Source organism: Pristis pectinata, chromosome 5 (assembly GCF_009764475.1).
Source record: "Pristis pectinata isolate sPriPec2 chromosome 5, sPriPec2.1.pri, whole genome shotgun sequence".
NCBI lineage: Eukaryota > Metazoa > Chordata > Chondrichthyes > Rhinopristiformes > Pristidae > Pristis > Pristis pectinata.
The window spans coordinates 104,120,739-104,145,118 of NC_067409.1; the positions used below are offsets into that span (position 1 = coordinate 104,120,739).

The window sequence follows — 24,380 nt, forward strand, 5'->3', positions numbered from 1 at the left end:
TTAAGCAGGATTGCAATTATTCCAGACTCATTGATGATTTGGCTTGGCAATTATAATGGTAAGGTCCATGAGATTCTTCTATTAACAGTGCTTACTTATCCTCTCTGAACCTGAGTCCACACTATGTGTATAAGTGGCTCCCTCTCATTATATTTGGTTCTGGAGATGAGAACTATTTAGACATGCGAATCTGCAACTTTGTTCAACTTGAATTCTACACAGATAGGATTGACCAAAGCTTAAGGCAGTATGAAGAGTAACTTTCTTAAATAGAAGTTTCCAGGCAGAGTGCCAAATTTCAAGGTCATTCTTTTCCAGTGGGTCATTCACACAAACAAGTGTGAAATTGCTGTTATGAGACTGTAGTTTGTTAATTTTGGAAGAGATAAAAAGGTTTCTTTTCTCATGTGCCTAAGTTTTTCACAGACAAATAACTAAAGATTTATCATTTGACGGAAGAATGACACATTCTGAGCTTTCTCTCTGCAGAAGGCTAACACATAAATCAACACTCCTCACTGCTGTTCAGCAAAAACAAACGTCTTTTCACCGTTTCTCTGCAAATACCTCCGAAAATTCAGAATCAGATTTATTATCACTGACCTATGACGTGAAATTTGTTGTTTTGCGGCAGCAGTGCAGTCCAAAGACACAAAAGTCTATAAATTACAAAAATAAGTAGTACAAAAAAAGGAACAGTGAAGTAGTGTCCATGGACCATTCAGAACTCTGATGGTGGAGGGGAAGAAACTGTTCCTGAATCATTGAGTTTAGGTCTTCAGGTTCCTGTACCTCCTCCACGATGGTAGTAACGAGCAGAGGGCATGTCCTGGATGGCGGGGGTCCTTAATGATGCACTGTCTCTTGAAGATGTCCTCGATGGAGGGGAGGGTTGTGCCTGTGATGGAGCTGGCTGAGTCTACAACCTTCTGCTCTTTCGATCTTGAACATCGGAGCCTCCATATCAGGCAGTGATGCCACCAGTCAGGATGCTCTCCACCGTACATCTGTAGAAATTTGCAAGAATCTTTGGTGACAAACCAAATCTCCTCAAACTCCTAATGAAGTAGAGCCACTGGCGTGCCTTCTTCATGATTGCATCAATGTGTTGGGCCCAAGATAGATCCTCTAAGATGTTTATGCCCAGGAACATGAAGCTGCTCACCCTTTCCACCACTGACCCCTCAATGAGAACTGGTGTGTGTTCTCCCGACTTCCCCTTCCTGAAGTCCACAATCAGTTCCTTGGCCTTGCTGACGTTGAGTGCGAGGTTGTTGTTGCAACACCACTCAAACAGCCAATCTATCTCACTCCTGTACTCCTCCTCATCACCATCTGAGATTCTACCAACAACAGTGGTGTCTTTAGCGAATTTATAGACGGTGTTTGACCTGTGCCTCGCCACACAGTCATGAGTGTAGAGAGAGTAGAGCTGTCAGCTTCCAGCTTCATTAGACTTATTCCACCTGAGCAACAGCGTTTTTAGGATCGTTATTTTATGGCAATGGTCGGGTCAGCTCTGAGAAAGAATTCTAAGTCTTTGAGCTTAGGTCAGGTCCAGACTGGTCAGATTTGGTTTTAATTTTCTACCCAAGCAGAGCAACAATGATGAAGAAATTTGATGGAATTCACTGTCACGGTAGTGTAGCGGTTAGTGTAATGCTGTTACAGCGCCAGTGACCCAGGTTCAATTCCGGCTGCTGTCTGTAAGGAGTTTGTACGTTCTCCTGTGCTCCGGGTGCTCTGGTTTCATCCCACATTCCAAAGACATACGTGTTAGGAGCTGTGGGTATGCTATGTTGGCGCCAAAAGCATGGTGACACTTGCGGGCTGCCCCCAGCACACGCAGTAATGCAAAAAGATGCATTTCACAGTGTGTTTCGATGTACATGTGACTAATAAATATCTATCTATCTATCATCTTATCAAAACCAAATGAGCAATATGTTGCACTGTATATTGTGAGGAGAGTATTTTCTTCATTTTTTCTGATATCTGCTCTCTTTCCCTTTCTTCTTTCCTGAATCACTGACACTTGAGGAACTGCAGGCCCCTGGGAAGCATGAACCACTTATCAGCATTTCCAAATGTGCATCACAGCAAAAGTTAGCAACAACCAGCCGAAATCCTGATTGATTGACTATCCTTCCCATTTCCCAAGCATGGTACAGCTCCCTGGTGCCTGGTGTATCTAACCTGACAAGTACTGTTCCTTGTGTGATTTTCATTAACAGTCGTGAAGCTATGGTAAAGAAAAAGGATACAAAGCTCTGTTGCTCCTGTGAAGTTCATTCTTAACAGTAAACTCGAAGCATGTATAGAAAAACAAAAGTAGCCAGGGTAACAGACTTTTAAACTGTTTTAAAATTACCTTTTAAAGTTTGGAACCTGGTACGAACTAATACAACAACAATTGCTGAAATATGAGAAAGTCAACATTTGAGTCAACAGAAGTGCCGTACTTTCAATTAGCAGTAGGTCAGGCATTACAGAAACCTCTGTCCAGGGAATTCTACCAAAACAGGAATCTTCATTTTGGAAATGCTTTCATCTTTAACATTCTTCCTCTGGCTCCTGCACAATTCATTGTAGCTTGATCTGACATGAACTGAGTACAACAGACTAGAAACAGGACTGCATTGCTTTGGAAGAATATAATGCATTAGTTCTCATTGAAAGAAGGTCTTGGGAGCAAACTGGTTAATAACTTATTACTGCTCTGAGACTGTTGGATTCCCTTTCAGCACTATAATGAGTGATAATGTGTTTTTTTTTCTCTTTAGTAAGATCCAAGAAAGGGCATGAGAACAAAATGCCCTTAAAACAAAAGGCATAAACAATCTTAGCCAGTGGCAAAATAGGCTGCCAAATCATTGTCACCCAAAAATTAATGCTGCTCAAGCCTAAATTATATCGCAGAGTCTAAAAATCGCAACCTGCTTCAATTAAATTGAGTTATCATATAGAAGTTAATCGTCAATGTTCCTTTGAGTCTATTTTGAGTAGTGAACTGAGGAAATTTATATTAATTCTCAATGTGACTAAAGTGAATGAACTGTTGGATCAAATTGAGTTGATTGACACTTGACAGCCAGTTGGGTCACAGCATGTCTCCGACTACTGTGTGTACTTGGCCAAACGTGGAAGTCTGAAGCAAGCTTGGGGGCCAGGGGCCATTGAGCCCAGCAGCGGAGCAGGGAACTGCTGGAGTGGGGACTGGACACATTTGGCACCTGGCTCTTAGCTTTCCTCCTGGGAGGGCTAATGTATGAATAACAACCCCCTTCATTTGAATGAGGTCACCGATCTTGTGGAAAAAAACTAAGTATTTGAGTTATTGTACTTAATGTTTTTAAAGTGTTTTAAATCATGTTTATATTTATATGTTTTTATTGTTAATTGCCTGTATTCATTTGAAAATGCACCTCTATTGGATGCATTTAATATAGTTCAAAAGCCTTTGACAGCATTGAGTGCTATCTCTTGGGTCCAGAGGGCAAACTGGTTCAACCCTCCAAATCCAGGTCTGGACAGGAGAGAAGGTTCCCTAGGCAGCAAGATTAGAGAATCGGGTTTGGATTCAGAGTGATCCGAATCCTTGAGGTTAATTGGCCCTATTATTTCCAACTTGCTACATTTGTAGTTGGAAGTTTGGACCAATCTGATTAGGAAATTTGGTTTTTGCATTTTTATTTGAGGGACAATTGTTCAACAGAATAAGAGCTGGTACTTTGCATGTCAATAACTAGTGTCCCTAACTGTGTTTTTCTTCCCCCAGTTAAATGTTTTGATGAAATATCTTTCATTCTTTGCAGTAAATACTTTCCTCTGAACCAAAAATTGCTACCTAAGATTTATCCAAGTACACATAATAGCTAGGAATAATTGACTGCCTGAATGTTAAAGGTTTAATAGAAAGAACTTGTGTTTTAACTGAAACTTCCCATTTTCTCTCTAGTTTTGGTATGATTCATGATGGAGAAGGAAATGTGTGCAAGAAGTCAGAGGGCAACATCATGTCTCCAACACTTGCCGGTCACAATGGGGTCTTCTCGTGGTCTGCCTGCAGTCGACAATATCTCTATAAGTTTCTGAGGTACAGCCTTGATTTACTACATGCCTTGATTCATTTAAGCACTGTGCTTAGAGTTTTATATTTAAAAAAGAGAAGCCCAAGTTGAATCAATTGTTTGGTAGAATTGTGATAGTTCATTTAGGGGGTAATTGTCTGATTTTGAAATGCCCTGGGATCATGTATCCTATATCTAAAATTCTGTTATATGATTTTGCAACTATTTCAATTAATTTCTGGCCTGAATTTCTAATATGCACTTCTGACAGCCAAGGATCCTATCTAAGAACCTAAGTCAATAAATAGTTCCGAATGAACTCATATTTCTAGAATGCACAATGAAAACAGAAATACTGGAAAAACTTATTTGGCCAGGAAACATCTTGGGAGACAGAAAAAGAATTAACATTTCCAATAAATGAACTTGCGTCAAAGTTTGACAGTTTTACAGTAGTAACAAAGCAAGGAAAGAAGTTGGAAAGACGAGAAGATAGAACCAGAGGGACATTCTGTGATTTAGTGGAAAGGAGGAGATATTAAATGAGAGGAGGAATGATGATGCCAGGCAAAATGTGATCGATGTGGGATAAATTTAAAATTAAACCATGGGTTTAATGAAGCTGTAAATGCAACAGCAGAGCCATTATCAAAAGCATCAATTCAATAAAATACGAACATTGTTTAAAATTATTGTTGAGTCCCAAAGGCTGCGAGATGCCTAATCAAAAGGGTAGATGCTTTTCCTTGAGGTTCTATTGAGTTACGATGAAACAACATAGGGGGCCTAGTACACAGTGTCAGTGAAGTGCTGTGGAGGATTAAAGCATCAGAGAACTGCTCAGGATCATATCTGATTACAGGTGGTCATCGAGAAAGTCACCCAACCTTCATTTGGCCACCCCAATGTAGAGGGTACCTCTATGTAAATGAATCCCTGAATTACTTCTGCAGCATCGAAGGAGGCCATTCAAATCATTTTGCCTGTACTGGTGTTTTGGAGTTACTCAACGTGACTCTCTTGCTTCTTTCTCATGGTCCTTTAGTTTCTTTCAAGTAGTTGTCCGGCTCTGTTTTGAAAAAGAACACCAGCAGCACCTCCCAAAATCCATGATAATCTACTGGCAAGAACAAGTGCAGTAGGCACATGGCAACATCATCTCCTCCAGGTATCCTCTATATCACACAACAATCTAATTTGGAAATATACAGACACTGGGTCTAAATACTGAACTCACCGTCCTTCCTCAGAAGGATAACATCAATTCAAGAAAGTGGCATACCACCATTTTCTCAAAGGCAATTGGAGATGTACAGCAATGCTAGAAATGCCCCCATCCTAAAAATGAACGGAAAAGCAACTTATCTTTTGAACGTCAACACATCCTCAGAGGAACTTCACTGTTGGAATCAATGGTAGTGGCTGATTTAAAGGCCACACTCAAAGGCCTGTGTTACTCAAAGGCCTTGAGTAACACAGCAACAAGCATTCACCCTCCTGTTAAGTCCGCTGCAGTGTTCAAGATCCCTGTTGTTCATCTGTTGCGTTAACATGGAAGATTGGTACAAGTGATGTCAGTTAACCCGAAAGACCTCACTTCATGTATTCAACCACCTCTGTGTGTCTATCGTATAAAGAGCTGGGATAGGATTAATCGTATCCCAGTTGCTGTTGTGTCATTTAGCAATAGAGTTTTGGATATAGTTCTGCTGTGTAACACACACAACTTCAGGTTACCCAAAATTTCTACATGAATTTTTTTCCCAAATAAAAACCTGATTTTCATTTATTGGTGCAAATCTTTTCAATTAATTTTGTTCCAGGAAAAGTCCTCTAATAAATTTTCTGACCACTGGCTTTAGGCTTACTGACTTAAATGTAAATTAGAAGGAATTGCTTCACCTGGAAGGAATGTTTGGACCCCTGCACTGTGTGAAGAGGGAAGGTAAAAGAACAGGTCCTTTGCTTGTACATGGAGCTGTTTTGAGAAGAGGAGGGATTAATGTGGGTGATAGAAGAAGGTGAAATAGTGCTGTGAACAGACTGTCCTTATTTAATCCCAAAGGTCTACTATTATCACAGCAATGGAGAGACCAAATGCAAATTGGATGATTGCTTTGCAGAGTGCTTTGTTCAGTATGCAAATGTGACCCTGTTCTTACAGACGCTTTTCATTTTAAATCTCCATTCCGCTCCCATTCTGACTCCCTGTTCTTGGCCTCCTACGCTGCTCCAATGAAGCTTGCCAAACATCTCATCATTTTATTAGGCACTTCGCAACCTTCCAGACCCAACATAGATTTTAATTCATTTGACTACCACATTTGTCAGATGAAAGATTCTGCTAATGGATCTATGGTTATACCCCCCCCCCTTTTGTTTCTTTACTCTTCTGCTCTGCACCATCTTCCCTTTAATTATTTCATTCACTCCTGTTTCCTGTCCATTATTTATCTCCTCCCACTTCTGCCCTTTGTCCTGTACTCCTGCCACTCTGTTATTTCTGCAACTACCACCAGTTCTGAAAAAAGGAAATTGATCTGAAACATTTCTCTTTCTTCACAGCTGCTGCCCGACCTGCTGACTATTCTGTTTCCATTTTAGATACCCAGCATGCATAATATTTTGCTTTTGTTTTTAGAATGCAGTTTCCTTTCATAGCATCCATAAATATTTTGATACCAGTTTGTGTCTTAGTACCACCTCCTCCTTAGGCAGTCACTTGGGATTGAGGATGACTTCTTCCATTCCGGTTCTGAGGTGGCCGCTGAGACTAATGGGGGAACCGCAGACTCTTCCACAGAGGAGGCAGGTGGATGGGTAGTCCACAAGATGGGGCACACTTCCTACTGCTTACGGTGGGCTTCTGTGTGTTCCTGATGCATGGCCTTGAGATTCTCCTACCACCCGGAATGCTGCTTCTCCACTTTGAGTGGTTATGGATCAGAGGTTCCCAGGGGATGTAGCTTTTTTTGAGGAGGCTTTGAGCACATCCTTCAATGATTTTCTTTATCCACCTATTAATCTCCTATTATAGAGCTTGGAATGGAACATCTCTTTCAGGAATCTGGGGTCAAGCATGCAAACTGTGTGGCCAGCCTAATGTAACCAGCTGAGAGTAACTGGAGCCTCAGTGCCGGGATGCTGCCCAAAGAGGGAATGCTAATGTTGGTTCATTTATTCTTCCATTAATGATAGACTTGCAGAGGCAGCATTGGTGGCATTTTCCCAGGGCATTGAGATGCTGCTGTTGTTACTCCAGGTCAGAAGCCTAACAGGAGGACTGGGATCACTGCTGCTGAGTAAACCATGAGTTTTGGGTCAGGTCTGAGGCCTTTGATCATCAAACAGTTGATCAAAGGTTATGCAAGTGCACTGAAGGTTGTGGGAATTTTGCCATCAATATCTGCCTTTGCTAAGAGGGGCTCCTGAGATATGGGAAGTAGTCCACGTTTTTTCAGCATCTCACTGTGAATATTATGATACAGTGGGGTTTGTCGGCAGAGGATCTTGATCTCGAGCGTAAGGCTTATCTTCTTGTATGCTTTGGTGAAAGCGCCATCAGTAGCTGGGATCTTGGCCTCCAAGCATTGCAAACACAAGCATCATCTGAATGCTGCAGCTAAACTCCCAAGTTTGGCTAATGTTGGTTCAGAGTTGTAGTCACTGTGGGTTGAACAGTTTCCCATTTACTCCACAAAGATTAGCTCCATGGGAAGATGGTTGGAGATGAGATGCAACAAGAAAGTTTGGTAAAAGTGTTGGGACAATGACGTAGCCTTGTTTGATAACGGTCTTCATTGAGATTGGTTCTGTTGCAGGCCCATTGCTTGGGATCATGGCTCACATACTGTCATAGAACAAATGTAAGGTGGAGATGAACTTCTGTCAGCAGCTAAGTTTGATGACAATATTTCACAGTCCTTCCACATTGATAGTCAAAGGTTTTATGGCGCGTAAAGTAAGCCAGTACAGTGGCTGGTGCTGCTTCCTGCATTTTTCTTGGAGTTGTCACATGGTGAAAACCATGTCCACTGTGCCTCTGGATGGATGGAATCCCCAATGCAATTTGGGGAGCAGTTCTTTGGCCACTGAAGGAAGCAATTCTCTTTTTTTGAAGAGGTGACAAAGAGAATAGATGGGGGCAGGGCAGTGGACATTGTCCATATGAATTTTAGCAAGGCCTTTGACAAGGTCCCGCATAGCAGGCTAGTCTGGAAGGTGAGATCACATGGGATCCAGGGAAAAATGGCTAATTGGATTCGTAATTGGCTCATTGGTAGGAAGCAGAGAGTGATGGTTGAAGGTTGTTTCTCGGACTAGAATCCTGTGATGAGTGCTGTGCCACAGGGGTCGGTGGTGGGATCTTTGTTGTTAGTTATTTATATTAACGATTTGGATGTACATATACAAGGAATGATTAGTAAGTATGCTGATGCTACTGAAATTGGTGCTATCGTCAACAGCGAAGAAGGTTATCAAAAATTGCAGGATGATCTTGATCAGCTAGGTAGGTGAGCCAAGGATTGGCAAATGGCTTTCAATTCGGATAAGTGTGAGGTGTTGTATTTTGGGAAGTTAAACCAGTGAATGATCGGGGCCTGGGACTACAAGTATATAGTTTGTTGAAAGTGGCATGACAGGGAGACAGGCTGGTGAAGAAGGCATTTGGTACACTGGCCTTCAGTCAGGGCATTGAGTATAGGAGTTGGGACATTGTGTTGCAGTTGTACAAGCCATTGGTGAGGCTGCATTTGGAGTATTGTGTACAGTTTTAGTGACCCTGTTAAAGGAAGACATCATTAAACTGGAAAGAATGCAGAGAAGATTTATGAGGATGCTGCCAGGACTCGGGGGCTTGAGTTATTGGGAGAGGTTAGGCGGGCTAGGACTTTATTCCTTGGAAAGTAGGAGATTGAGCGGTGACCTTAGAGGTGTATAAAAATCATGAGGGGCATAGATAGGGTAAACACACACAGTCTTTTTCCCAGGGAAGGGGAACTAAAAACTAGAGGGAATGGATTTAAGGTGAGAGGTGAAAGATTTAAAAAAAGACCTGAGGGGCAACTTCTTCACGCAGTAGGTGGCACATAAATGGAACGAGCTGCCAGAGGAGGTGTTTGAGGCAGGTACAATGACAACATAAGTACATGGATAAGGGGGGTTTCGAGGGATATGGGCCAAATGTGAGCAAATGGGAGGAGCTTGGTGAACACCGTGGTTGGCATGGACAAGTTGGGCCAAAGGGCCTGTTTCCATGCTGTAGTACTCTATGACTCCAATTGAGGAGGACCTGGTGATGATTTTCCCTGTGACAGGCAGCAGGGAGACACTTCTGTAGTTACCACAGTTGGACTTGTCTTCTTTCTTGAAAATGGACTCTGGTGCCTCTGAGATCCTCTGGTATACCCTCCTCTTCCCAGATGGGGACAGTGAGATTGTGGATTTGTGACTGAAGCTCTTCACCACTGTGTCTTAGGATTTTTGCAGACACACTGTCTGTTCCTGTTTATTTTGAGTCCACAGTGGATTTAAATAGGGATTTATGCACTTCATTAATCCGTCATTGTGTTCCTAAAAAATACAAGCTTTCATAATTTCTTCCAACATTATAGCTTGATTTTGTATAAATTGATGTATGTTTTGATTTAGTTTCTAAGCATTGATTAAAAACTTGAATTATTAAAATGGTTCAACCACTATCAATAAAACTGAACAATCTGTCCTTTAAAATTTCAAACTTAATAGTGGGCCTTCTAATTAAATTAATGTGATGATCTAAAGTCACACAAAAGATTCCACCCAGTTCCTTCTGATAGATGTATTATACAATTACTGAAGGAAGAATAGGATTGCTACTGAGAATCTCAGGGGTGGAGTAAACAAAACTCCATCTTGTCTGCTGAAGTAACCTGAAATAAAGGTTAAAGCAGTTCCGAATGAATTGCTAGTTAACATATTTAGCTTCAATTCTAGAGCATTTTAAAATCAACATGCAGTTTGAATTTAGTCTCAGCCAATTAAAATTTATATGAGAAATTCCTGAGTTCCCAAGATTTCATTATCATGAATTTTATTATATGTTAAAAGACTTAATATTTTGCAAATGGAGAAATTAAATCTGTCACAATGATTCTTGAATTTATGTCTTTTCAGCGTTAGTTCAACACTTTACAAAACATTTATGTCTTGTGCCCACTTAGCCGTGGAGTTTGCTCCAAAGACTTGTTAGTTTTGTGAATACTGCAGACACTATATTGCTCAATCTTTTTGTACCACTTACATGCAGTACTTCCCAAGCAACTTGTCTTGCTGATGAACCAAAGCCAGCAAAGGAGTACAGATACCCAGACAAGTTGCCAGGAGAACTCTACGATGCTGACACACAATGCAAATGGCAGTTTGGGGAGAAGGCCAAACTATGCAGGCTGGATTTTAAAAAGGCAAGAATATGCTCTTGAATTTTACTTGTGTTGTTGTCATTGAGAATACCTTGCATAACTTTTTTTGTGTTGATTACCATCTGCTAGATAATTCTGAATAAGAGATTTAATAAATATTAATTAATATGTTATCGGTACTTTCACAGCAGGGAAATCAGTATCAGAGCCAACAAAGGTATTGAGGAAGGAGAGTCAAGGTATTCAGGGTAAACTTGTTCCCACAAAGAAAAAATGGTGGGACTGCCAAGTCTCAAGCTCCTTGGATGATGTGATGCATAAAGAGCAGGACGAGACTAAAAAGAGAAAGTTATGTCAGACACTGAAAGCTTAAAACAGCAGAGAGCCAAGAAGAGTAAAGAAAGTGTAATAATGAAATATAAAAATAAATCAGCAAAGAAAAGAGAGGACATGAAAAAAAATCGCCAAGTAACATCAAAGAAAATCCAATGATGATTTAGAAGTTTATTCAGAGCAAGAGGTTAGTTAAGAATTGAGACCAAAAACAGTAACGTCCTTATGGAGGTTGAGAGTGTGGATAAGGCTCTTTATGAATGCATTGCAACTGTCCTCACAAAAGAAGGGGATGATGCCATCATTGCATTTGAGGAGGAAGAATGTGAAATATTAGGTGGAAAAGCATATTAAGAGAGAAAATATTGATACCTTTAGTATCTTTGGACGTTAGTAAGTTGTTAGGCCCAGATGAAATGTATCACAGCCTTTAAAAGAAGCAAGGGAGGAAATTGCAGAAACCCAAACCATTGTTTTCCATTCCTTCCTGGCTACAGGAATGGTGCCTGAGGATCAGTGAACTACCAATGTACCATTGTTTAAAAAGAGAGAAAAGATAAACTGTGTAATCACAGCCAAGTGGTTTAATTTACGTGGTAGTCTAATTATTATTGGAATCAATTCTGAGGAACAATATGAACCAACATTTAGAAAAACACAAATTAATCAGGAACAATGAATGTAGATTGGTTAAGGGAATTTTCTGTCTAAGTTGAGAGATCTTTTTGAGGAGGTAATAAGGAGGGATCTATGTTTCATGGACTTTAACGTGGCAGATTTTCAACATGATAAAAGCTCCTTTGATTTTACTTGGATCCAAAATTGGCTTAATGGTAGAAAGCAACACGTATTGGCTGACTGGTGTTTTGTGTCTGAAAGGCTGTTATCAGTGAGTTCTACAGGACTAAGTACTTGTTTCCTTCTTTGTACATAACATACATCAAAGATTTCAATGAATGCAGAGGGCATGATATAGAAGGCCACGTTCTTATTCCACATTAAGCTGGAATAGCAGCCCAAAGGCACTATTAAAATGTTAGTAACATTAATTAGCTGTATGCTCAATGACAGAAAGCATGCCTCAGTGATCAACAATCTCCATACGCTCATTCAGGGTACTTTCCAAGGTTATGCTGATCAGGCATTGATTGAAGGAACCATCTTCAGAAAATCTTGGACAGTAAATCCATGCTCTCTGCAGTTGCCATGAAGTATTATGATGGCACGTCCAAGGATGGTGACTGTTCCACCCGTGGCCTGAAATTTGTCTCCAGAAATTCTCACATACAGGAATAATACCATGCAGTGCTGAAGATCCCCACCATTTTCCAAACTCCAGATGGATCATCAGCTTACCTTCAGCAGCCGTTAAATTGGTGATGGGTTAGGTGGTTGGAAGTTGAGTGTAGATGTTGGGCTACCCTTGTCAGTTAACGACAGACCTAATATCTGTATGTTGTTTTTATTGCTTCTACTTCTGTCTGCCTTTTATGCTCCATATGTGGCAATAGCTAAAGGTGTCCCTCAATGCCTCTTCATCTTTGTTAAGGATTTCTGAACTCTATCCCCTCTTATTGTGACACTTTATTTATAAAATCCCTTTAATTTTCACTTACATTTCTCTTTCTCACTTTGGCTGGTTCCTGACACATCCTGTGTCTATAATCTCCAAATGAGCTATCAAATATGGATGCAAAGACTGCATAGTTCAATTGAAGCCTGTCTCCAGCCAGACAACAGCTACTTGGTCTTAGTTACCCAGTGGCAGATTGTCCAGGCAGATGTTTTTATAATTGTTGAAGTTGATGTGAAGATTGTGTACATGGTATTTAAAGACAATTGGATGCTTTCTGCAGAGAAGTGGGGAAGGATGCTGTAACATGACAGGAAGGTGAGGGTGATTCAGCAAAACCCTTGGACATTTGGACTAACTAGCCTTTTCCTGTTCTTTAAAAAAAACATTCCTTGACGATGTTAATTCAAAATTCGTTTGTAACACCTTAGCAACAAGTTTAAAAACAGTAAATCATTAGCATTGATTGTTCTCTGCTGACAGAACGCCTTGTAATTTAATTGATTTTGTATCCTTTAGGACATTTGTAAAGCACTTTGGTGTCACAGAGTTGGCCGAAGGTGTGAAACAAAATTCATGCCGGCTGCTGAGGGCACCATCTGTGGGCTTGACAGGGTAAGGCAATACTTTTGCTATTCCATGATGAATAGTTTCCGAGGTGTACATTTTTAAATGCATTCATTCATGAATATATTATGCATTAAAGAACCTTGTTGGGTTAGTGTGTTTTCTCTACATTTCTGTAGGTGTTAAAATAAATAAAATAATTATCTTTTTGAAAATCAACTCTTTCACGTGTTTTTACACTCAGTAATACGAACAACCCTTGCTTATAGAATTCAACCTAAATTTCTGATCTAATTCCATGCTGAGTAGACACAACCCTGTCAACTGAGAGTGCATGAATACCTTTCCAGGCTCTTGAGTAAACTTGAAGCAAACTATTATTTTACTACACAGATACAAACAGATTATTTTCACTTTTTCCTGCAGTTGCATTAAGTTGTCACAGGTTTTCATGAATCTGAAGAAGAACCTTGTAATAATTGATACCACTGAATTGAGCTATTTATTTCTAAAAATCAAAATTATTCATAGAATCGTAGAACAGTACAGCACAATACAGGCCCTTTGGCCCACAATGTTGTGCCAACCTTTAAACCTCACCAAAGACTATCTAACACCTTCCTCCCACACATCCCTCTATTTTAAATTCCTCCATATGCTTATCTAGTAATCTCTTGAATTTGACCAATGTACCTGCCTCTACCACCACCCCAGGCAGCGCATTCCATGCCCCAACCACTCTCTGGGTAAAACACCTTCCTCTGATATCTCCTTTGAACTTCCCATCCATTACTTTAAAGCTATGCCCTCTTGTATTGAGCATTGATGCCCTGGGAAAGAGGCGCTGGCTGTCTACTCTATCTATTCCTCTTACTATTTTGTATACCTCTATCATGTCTCCTCTCATCCTCCTTCCCTCCAAAGAGTAAACCCTAGCTCCCTTAGTCTCTCCTCATAATGCATACTCTCTAAACCAGGCAGCCTCCTGGTAAATCTCCTCTGCACCCTTTCCAACGCTTCCACGTCCTTCCTATAATGAGGCGACCAGAACTGGACACAGTACTCTAAGTGTGGTCTGACCAGAGTTTTGTAGAGCTGCATCAATTGTGAAAAAATTCCATGTTAATGTAATATCTCTTCAATGAGTTGAAAATATAAAGAATTTTATCTCTAACTTAGTGCTGAGATCTCCACTGAGCTGGAAATAATAGGCTTAATGTGGTAGTCAGTATATATTGAAACATTTTTCCATGAAATTGAAACCAAGTAGCTGTGCTAGAATATACCTAAAAGTTAAAACAGGTTGCATAATATAAGAGTGCTATGAGGCACAGAGGTAAGGACTGCAGAGTTTGGTCTGGAGACTAGAATGTTGGACTTTCCATTCTGTGTTCCATCTGAGTTTTGCAAAATTCAGCCTCTGGTGCCACAATTGCAATTAATAAGACTAGAAGAAACTTTGTAAGTCGTTAATAGTTGAGGGCAAATTCACCAAGGGTTTTTGTTCCCACTGCTTTATGCTCTCTGCAAAATTGTTAATGGTTAAAGTTAACTTTGACTTTATACCCAAAGGTATAATGGACAAACCAACCTGCTGCCATCTGTTTTGTGTCCTTTTAATGCTATTATTTATAGCGTTTATTCAGGAAAAAATGTTTCAAGCATCCTTTCATTAATTGCTCACCCATAGAGGCTTGCTTAATTTTAAAAATATGGTTTATTCACTACTCATCCCAGTTTTCTCTTTCTCATTCCTGAAATTGTAATTACATCTTAATATGATGCTGGTTGGTATCACATTTACAAATGGCCAGGGTACTTCAAGTGTCAGTATATAGATTATTAAGCTGTTATTTCCATGTTTCAATATTAAACCCAATACCCCACTGTTAGGTGAATGCTGAGAGAAGGCTTCCATTAAATACTCAGCAGGTCAGGCAGCATCTGTGGAAAGTGAACCAGAGTTAATATTTCAGGATGATGACATTTTATCAGATCTTTAATCAATTTTATGAAAGTTTTTTTTTAAATTTTATTTACAGCGTGGTAACAGGCCCTTCCGGCCCGACGAGTCCGCGCTGCCCATTTTAAACCCCAAATTAACCTACCCGTACATCTTTAGCATGTGAGAGGAAACCGTAGCACCCAGTGGAAACCCATGCAGACACGGGAGAACGTACAAGCTCCTTACAGACAGCAACGGGAATTGAACCCCGATCGCTGGCGCTGTAATAGTGTCGCGCTAACCGCTAAGCTACCGTGCTGCCCGTTCATCTCCGTGAAATGCTGCCTCTACTTCTTTCTCCTCAGATTCTGACAGACCTGCTGAGTATTTGCAGCATTTTCTGTTTTATTTCAGATTTTTAACCTCTGTGGGTTTTTTGCTTGAGGAGCCACAGTTGGTGGATATTCCCACTGAACTGTGATCCCAACCCAAATCTATTTGAGGACTATAGCAGGGGTGATTTTTTTTAAGACACATCAAAACTTGAAATAAACAATCTGAAAACAAATCATTGTTTTTTTTTCTAAATAGGATTTATTAATAATGAGTTTTACTGCATCTTCTGAATAGACTGAAGGGGAGGATGTCATATTTAATAATAGTATGTTGCCAAAATGCTGCTGTACTTGTGCTGGTTATAACAGTTCTAGCAAAGACCATCACAATCATAATTTTTAAATGACAGGTTAGTTCCATGCAAACACTGCAGTCATTTTTCTTGGCATGAAATGAAAGATGAATGAGCTAAATGGATGTATAATTAGTAAACTATCTATGCCAGGCTTACATTTTAAGCACTTTACGGAGCCAAGTACTTGTTGGCTGCTTATCAAAATATGATGTATGTCTGTAGTCCCAGGTTCACTTGGAGGTATTTTACTCCAACAAATACAGAAGTACTTTTTGTACAGTAATTGCTCCATTCATTTTGATTGTTTTGGTTCAGCTCCATAAAAATATTCTGGTTTTCCATAACACAAAAATGTAATAGTTGCCTCTGTGTTGGTTCTATTACAATTAATTTTTTTTAATGGAAATGTTACACAGTCTCACTTTTGGTCAAAAGGTTGGTGAATTAGTGCCACCAGATTTCCACTGTTTGGATTTGCCTCAACCTTTGGGATAAATTGGTTTATTGTCACATGTACCAAGTTAGAGTGAAAAAACTTTGTTTTGCATGCCATCCGTACAGATCATTTCATCACATCAATGCATTGAGGTAGTACAAGGAAAAACAATGACAGAATGCAGAATAAAGTGTTACAGTTACAGAAAAAGTGCAGCGAAGGGAGACAATAAGGTACTGTGGCTAGTAGTGGTGCATCTTGAGCCAGGACAAGCACTTCATGTGACAGCTTCAAGAACCAGTGCTGGAATACTGACCTCTGGATTCATGCTTCGGAGTACCATAGAGAGTTACATTCACCATTTCAACTACAGTGATCTTCATTGTGGAAGCTTGTTGTAGTATCTGTTAGAGTCCCTTTACTGTGTTCACTCTTAGCCTTAACAAAGGCTACTAAAAGATTGAGATGCCTTTTTAATCCTCAACGTAACTGTACAAATTTTTGGAGATGCAAGAGACTGCAGATGCTGGAATCTGGAACAACAAACAATCCGCTGGAGGAACTCAGTAGGTCGAGCAGCATCTGTGAGAGGAAAGGAAGTGCCAGTGTTTCGGGTCGAGACTCTGTATCAGGACCTGATACAAGGTTTTGATCCAAAACGTCAACAATTCCTTTCCTCCCACGGAGGCAGCTTGACCCACAGAGTTCCTCCAGCAGATTGTTTGCTGCTGTATGAATTCTTCCCTTTTTTGAAATGATTTTCTCTTTAATAATCTGCATGGCTTTAAAGTTGATGTGAACGATGTTCTCCTGTTCGCCTGGAGTTGTTAGTAAACAAGCTTAAACCAGAACATCAAGTGCTATTTTGTACTTCTGAGTCGAGTGAATGTAACCTTAATAAATCTGGCTTGTTTTTGAAGGTGAAGTTCAGTTCCTACATCTACAAATAATTGGCACCATCCATAGACTAAAGTACAATTATTAGTTGCAATTTTGCATTAGTGAAATTTATACCAGATGACACAATTTGCAGATGACACAAAGATTGGTGGTATTGTGGATAGTGTGGAAGGTTGTCGAAGCTTACAGAGGGATATTGATAGGATGCAGAGCTGGGCTGAGAAGTGGCAGATGGAGTTCAATCCAGAGAAGTGTGAGGTGGTACACTTTGGAAGGACAAACTCCAAGGCAGAGTACAAGGTAAATGGCAGGATTCTGGGCAGTGTAGAGGAGCAGAGGGATCTGGGGGTTCACATCCACAGATCACTGAAAGTTGCCTCGCAGATGGATAGGGTAGTTAAGGAAGCTTATGGGATGTTAGCTTTCATAAGTCGGCGGATCAAGTTTAAGAGCCGTGAAGTAATGATGCAGCTTTACAAAACTCTGGTTAGGCCACACTTAGAGTACTGTGTCCAGTTCTGGTCACCTCATTATAGGCAGGATGTGGAGGCGTTGGAAAGGGTGCAGAGGAGATTTATCAGGATGCTGCCTGGATTAGAGAGTATGCATTATGAGGAGAGACTAAAGGAGCTAGGGCTGTTCTCATTGGAGAGAAGGAGGATGAGGGGAGACATGATAGAGGTATACAAGATATTGAGAGGAATAAATAGAGTGGACAGCCAGCACCTCTTTCCCAGGGCGCCAATGCTCAAAACAAGAGGACAGGCCCTTAAGGTAATGGGTGGGAAGTTCAAGGGAGATGTCAGAGGGAGGTTTTTCACCCAGAGAGTGGTTGGTGCATGGAATGCGCTGCCTGAGGTGGTGGTGGAGACTGATACATTGGACAAGTTCAAGAGATTGTTAGATAAGCATATGGAGGAATTTAAGTTAGAGGGATATGTGGGAGGAAGGGGTTAGATAGTCTTAGGTGTGGTTTGAAGGGCGGAACAACTTGGTGGGCCGAAGGGCCTGTATTGTGCTGTATTGTTCTATGGTTCTCTGGTTTAACTGCTGGATTTCCTGATGTGTAGTGGAAATTCCGTGGAACTTATTCTCAGTGATTCCGTGTGCCCTCACAGGCTGCTCTGTTTACAGCCTTCACTACCACAATCAAGGGGAAACCACAAGAATTTGCATGAATTTACAGTACTTGCCACTGACTACAGAATATGGTCCACTATTATTGTTGAGTGTATGCAGGCTGAATGAAATTCTGGATGTCAGGTTCAAAACGTACACTTCTTTCTTCCACTAAACAGAACTTTTATTATTATCATAATAATAATAATTATTATTATTATTATTATTAGCATTCAATATTGAAGTTCATCAGGATAGCACTTCTTGTCTTGTTTTAAGGAAAACTGAATCAAGGGTCAAAAGAGGTGTAGTGGGCTCTTTTGCTGTGCTTTGCTTATTCCTACTGTGGTTCAGTGAATGCTCATTTTTGCTGTGATATGAAGTGAACTTTGCACATCGCTTCAGGAAAAATTTCACAGCTCAGACTTTAATAAATGATGCATATGTTTACATTAGGAATAGAGTAGTAGAATGGTTAAATTACGAATAATCCAAAGGTCTGGACTAATTATATCAGCATAAATTCAAATCCTGCCACAAAAGCTAGAAATTTCAATTCAGTTAATTAAATATGGAATGAAAATAATATTGTTTGCAATGTTAACCACGACACTTAATAGATCACCATCAAATCCATCTGGTTCACTAAAGCTCTCCAGGGAAGCAAATCTGCTATCCTTTCCCAATCCGACCTAAATGTAGCTCCAAGCCCATGTTCATGAGGTGACTCTGAACTCTCCTCATAACCTGGCTGGCAAGTCACTCAATCGTCAAGAAGGCAGCTCACCATCACTTTCCCTGAGGCAATTGGAGTATTGCAATTGATTCTGGTCCTGTCAGCAATGTCCACCTCTGGTGACTGAATGAACAGAAAAAGCCCACATTCATGCCAACACAACTATTGTGCATGTGGACAGCCCTGATAAAGGAACATGTTAGAGATTTCTGAAATTCTGATCCTGATTTTTTTTATATTACTATATTCTTCTTTCTGAACTTACTACAGCAAGAAAGCAGAAATATGGTTGGCAATATCTTTCAGTGTTATTATCGTGGGTTGGATACGTGGGCTTTTTGTTAGTCTTAACAAGGCTTGTGATTGTCCAATTTTCCATTGGCTTTTTGTGAAATATTTTCTTTTTGAGCTGCTTCAAGTCAGGAAAATGGCTGCTGCAGATAATTGGCCAATGTAACAGCTGCTTTTGAAAGAAAGAAATGAAATATGATTGGTGTTACATTGGATAGCTCCTAAGTTCTGATGTTCAGAGCATGATGTAGGATTATCACATGCCTGTTGATTGCCAGCCAGGCAGCACAGCATTTCTGAACGTGAGCTCCTTCTGTATCTCTGTCCTTAAGACATTGGGAGCAGCACGCAGCTGCAAAGACATCATTGTTGCCTCATACTATTCGATCTTGTATCCACAAAATACATTTCCAAAAATATCCATATACTTCCGTAAAATTCTAATCTTGCATTCAATTGCCAACATGATGTCAAACTGGCTTTTATTGTATTTGCAATGGTATTGACTTTAGCCAGACAGAGTTAATCTAATTTGAAGTGGTTTCAGATAGCTCTGTCTGCAAATGGTCCTCACTCCTTCAGTGACAGTAACGACTGAGTGGCCAGACCAATCAATTGTCTATTCCTGTTCAAATAGAAAGACATTGACTGATTGAGTCAAAATTAAATTGTCTAGAGTCGAAATGAAATTGTTTTGACAGGACGATGATTTGAAATGTTAACGTGCAGAATGAGGGGATAAATTTTATTAGTAAACTCTTCAAGAACATTAAGGGTAACATGCTTTCAATTACACTTACCTCACAAAATGTGGGTCTGTCGTACTGCATGATTGTTGATGTTTAAAAAAAAACCATCCAGCTACTCCTGCATCGCTCTGGTCATAGGCCCAAGCTCTGGTTGTGCTGGAAGCTTACAGCTGTCTGGAGAAGGCAGAAACTAAGTATAATTGGACTCAGCCTCTTAGCCTGTCCTCATAATTGGAACAGAGGAAGCTTACGTCCAAGAGAAGTAGAAACAGAAGTAGATCATTTGCCCACTTACACCTGATCTGCCATTCAATAAGTTTGTGACTGATCATTTACCTCTGCCACTTCCCTGCATTAACTCCCTATCTCCTTAATAACTAAAAAATCTTCTGCTTTGAACATACTCAACAACTTGCTTTCATGCCCCTCTTGGGTTGAGAATCCCTACGATTCACTGTCCTCTGAGTGAAGAAATTTCTTCTCATCTCTATCCTCAATGGCTGACATCTTTTGGGACTGTTCTGGACACCCCAGTTGAGGGAAGCAGCATCCTTGTGCTGTAACAAATTTGAATGTTTCAATGTTTCATCTCTCATTTTCTAAACTCAAGAATATATCGGCTGGGCCCACTTAATTCTCATCATAGAACACAACTGCCATCCCAGAAATCATTCTGGTGAACCTTCATGTCACTCCCTCTATTGTAAATATGTCCGTCCTTAGATCAGGAAACTAGATCTGTGCATAATATTGCAGATGTGGTCTCACCAAGACCCGATATGATTAGAAAAATCTGTCTCCATTCATGTACTCAAATCCTCTTCCAATAAAGACCAATGTGCTGTCTGCCTTTCTAAATTGCTTGTTGCACCTGCATATACATTTCCAGGTCCTTCTTTACACTAACACCTTATAATCTCTAACCCTGTTTAAAATTCACTCTATTTTCTTTTTTCTTACCAAAGTGGGTGAACAAAGGAGAGAACATGATGATGATTAAAAATAAAAGTTGAGTGGCATGTGTGGATCATGCGAAGGATCCATCAGGGAAATAAACACAATTTAAATGAATGGGTGAGAACATTTTTCTCATCATATTCCATCTGCCATTTCCTTTACCCATTCAGTTAACCTGTCTATCTCCACCCCCCCCCCCCCCCCCCCCCCGATGCCTCTCTGCATCCTCCTTACAACCTGCAGTGCTGTTCAGCTTTGTATCATCAGCAAGTGCTGTCCAATGTCCACACACACTGGGTGAATAAAAGATAGAAGTGTGCCAGATAGAGGGCCAGGGAAGCATCCCCAGGACAAATGTTTAGAGATCAGCTGGAAATGAAGCATCATAAAGATGTGACGCACAGCTTTGAGAGGAATCTGGGTTGAATGGAACTCCAGCCAGAAGAGGGGAGAATCATAATGAGTGTAACAAGACATCATTGGACACAGAGAGGAAGAACAGGGTGAAAAAAAGTAGACACTATGGGGCCAGCTCTCCAGAGTGCAAGGGAAAGTACAAGCATGCGAGTTACAGAGGTATTGAGCCACTGTTAGAAAGAAGGTATTGAGCCACTGTTAGAAAGAAGGTACAATGATGGAAAGATTGTGGAATTATAGGATCTTATGATAAGGCAATGATGATAAAGAAGTGGGGGAAGATGTCTGGTGAGATTGGGGCTGGTGCAGTGCGGTGTATATTCTTTGTTGATAACGCCAATATATAAACTAAAATTTGATTGTGCTCAAACTGGGGCTTCAAGATGTTCAGACTTCTGAAGGTAGCAGGCCAACAGCAAATTGCTCCAGCCACCTCATTCTTATTACTGGTTGTTAAACCCTGACCCAATCAAGAGCAGCATGGTCCAATATCGCTCAAAATGTATCTCACAGTGGCTATTTAGCTGCCAAGCCAGTTATACACAATCAGATTTTGCAAAGGGGTTCTCAAAAAGCTACTGAGCTCCTTATATATAAATGCAAAGAGGTTTACACTTGCTTTCAGTATTCACCCTGGAAGCATAGAAAGAAGCCCGAACCATTACAGCGGGCAGAGCACTTCATTCCCATATTATTCCCTTAAATGCCCATTTTAGACCAATTTCATTTAGACAGGCACATGAACATGCAGGGAATGGAAGGGTATGGATCATGTGCAGGCAGATGGGATTAATTTAATTTGGCATCATGGTCAGTGCAGATATCATGAGCCAAAAGGCCTCTTCCTGTGCCGTACTGTTCTATGTTCAAGACCATAACACAGGCAGATAGAGTGGTTAAGAAAGCTTATGGAATGCTTGCTTTCATTAATCGAGGTATTGTCAAGAAGTTATGATGCATCCCTATAGAACTCTGGTTAGACCGCATCTAGAGTATTGTGTGCATTTCTGGTCACCTCACTATAGGAAGGATATCGAGGCTTTAGAGAAGGTGCAGAGGAGTTTTACTAGCATGCTGCCTGGATTAGAGGGCATGTTCTATCAGGAGAGGCTGGACAAATTTGGGCTCTTTTCTCTGGAGCGGCAGAGGCTGAGGGGTGATCTATTGGAAGTGTATAAGATTATGAGGGGCATAGATAGGGTAGACAAGCAATATCTTTTTCCCATTATTGAGCGGTCCAATACCAGAGGGCATGCATTTAAGGTGAGAGGGGGTATTCCAGAAGAGACGTGAGGGGTAAATTTTTTTACTCAGGAAGTGGTGGATGCCTGGAATGCGTTGCCTGATAGGGTGGTGGAGGCAAACTCATTGGGGGCTTGGATGGGCACATGAATGAGAGGAAGATGGAGGGATATGGGTATTCTGCAGGTAGAAGGAATTAGCTATGTCAGCACAACATTGTGGGCCAAATGGCCTGTCCTGTGCTGTACTGTTCTATGTTCTATATTCTTTGACCCTTAATAAGAAAAATTGAGGAAGAATCTATAGTATATTAAATAGTTGTTTGCTAACTATTCTTGGAAGCTACCTGCGTGTGATTTTATTTGTGGCTTTTTAGAGCATCAGTTCAATTAAATATTAACATTGTTCTGTAACTAATTCAATGTATTGCTTTTTATGTAATTATTTAGCATCTTCTCAATTCTGCTTTATCTGCAATGCAGTGGTGCCGTCGTGGGCAGTGTGTGAAGCATGGGGATTCAGGACCCAAACCAATAAATGGACGCTGGTCCAACTGGTCCATATGGTCACCTTGTTCAAGGACCTGTGGAGGAGGAGTGATGAGCCGAGAACGTCACTGCACAAGCCCAAGGTAAAGAAGTATTCACACACTCACTGCGTATTTTCAAACATTCTCATCCTTGAGAATTTAATTAGCAGAAATTCCTTCAGACCTCTCACCATAAGTTCAACAGAAAATTCGTCAATAAATGCCTGAGCATCATGGTTATGGCAGGGGAATGGGGCAGAATATGCACCAACCTTCAATGGTGTTTATTCTTAGGAAGGGCTTTGTACGTAGGTGAAGTTCCTCAATATCTGTGATTGTGAGGCAATTGAAAACTGACAAGTGAAATGTTTGTAGATTAAACATGATTCCCACTCCCAGTTACCCAGCAATTTGTTCAGTGATGAGAAATATTTCCAGGATTTTGATGATTAAATTTTAAAACAGCGATACAAGCCAAAAGGAAGAACAAAGCAGCATGCACATAATTTATCTTGGCAATCAAAGGGGGGTGCCTGAAATATTGTTGCCTCAGTTCTTTAATTGATAAAAAAGCTCTTCCAGTTATTTTAGGAAATCAGTGTCGGGGTGTGATGAACAAGTCTCTAATCTAACTGAGGATTTCCAACATGATGACATTCTGGAAGCTTTTATAAACCATCTAATATTGTGAATTAAAATCTGTAATGTCTAAAAAAACTCCACCAAACAATGTAAAATTGTATATTTTAGAATTTTGATTGTATTTTGTCATCAACGTAGTTTAACCTAAAATTTCAGTCCAACCCGCTGTAAAAAGCAAACTTAGTTCCACATGAAAATATTACTGAAGATCTATTGGAAAATTATTGTCAATAGATTATAAGAAAATTCCATAGTCTGTACATTAGGATATACCAGTTAACCCAGCACAGTGTTACAGTGCTGAAGCTGAGCCTGCCTTTTTAAATTTTGGTTTTACCATCATAATGATCTAGTAACTCAATGTTTAAAACTTCACATGCCTGGAAGATTGAAATTCTAAGGATTTCACCTTGCATTTACGAGAATGTTAACAATGTTTGAGACCAGGTCTTAGAAACACATGCCTCAGAATACAAGTTCTTGTTAGCAAGTTTAAAAAGAGAGTTCATACAGAGTCACCTCTGAAATGATGCACTGGTCAGGCAGCATTCACAGCTGAGTTCTGTAGCATCCTCCTAAAGATCGTCCTAAAGCTTACACAGTCTTTTCCAACTTTAGGCAGAAATCTGATGGCCCCCAGTTATACAGATGTTGTGAAGCTGACTAACATGGGTTCTAATCAAAGGTTACAAGTGACCTTTACCCAATGTTTCATGCCTTGACTGTCATCATTTACACTGCTTAACATAGATGTGTCAGGTTGCACACAGCATGTTTCTCTT

At 40.3% G+C, this 24,380-nt stretch overlaps 1 protein-coding gene across 1 annotated transcript in view; it reads left to right on the forward strand.

Annotated features, from left to right (window-relative positions):
• Positions 1 to 24,380, forward strand: part of LOC127571000 (A disintegrin and metalloproteinase with thrombospondin motifs 16) — a 167,196-nt gene that overhangs the window by 76,590 nt on the left and 66,226 nt on the right. The window contains exons 10-13 of the mRNA XM_052016972.1: positions 3,959 to 4,096; positions 10,360 to 10,513; positions 12,897 to 12,992; positions 22,910 to 23,058. Of these exons, the coding sequence (XP_051872932.1) occupies positions 3,959 to 4,096; positions 10,360 to 10,513; positions 12,897 to 12,992; positions 22,910 to 23,058 (537 nt within the window). The remainder of the gene's footprint in view (positions 1 to 3,958; positions 4,097 to 10,359; positions 10,514 to 12,896; positions 12,993 to 22,909; positions 23,059 to 24,380) is intronic.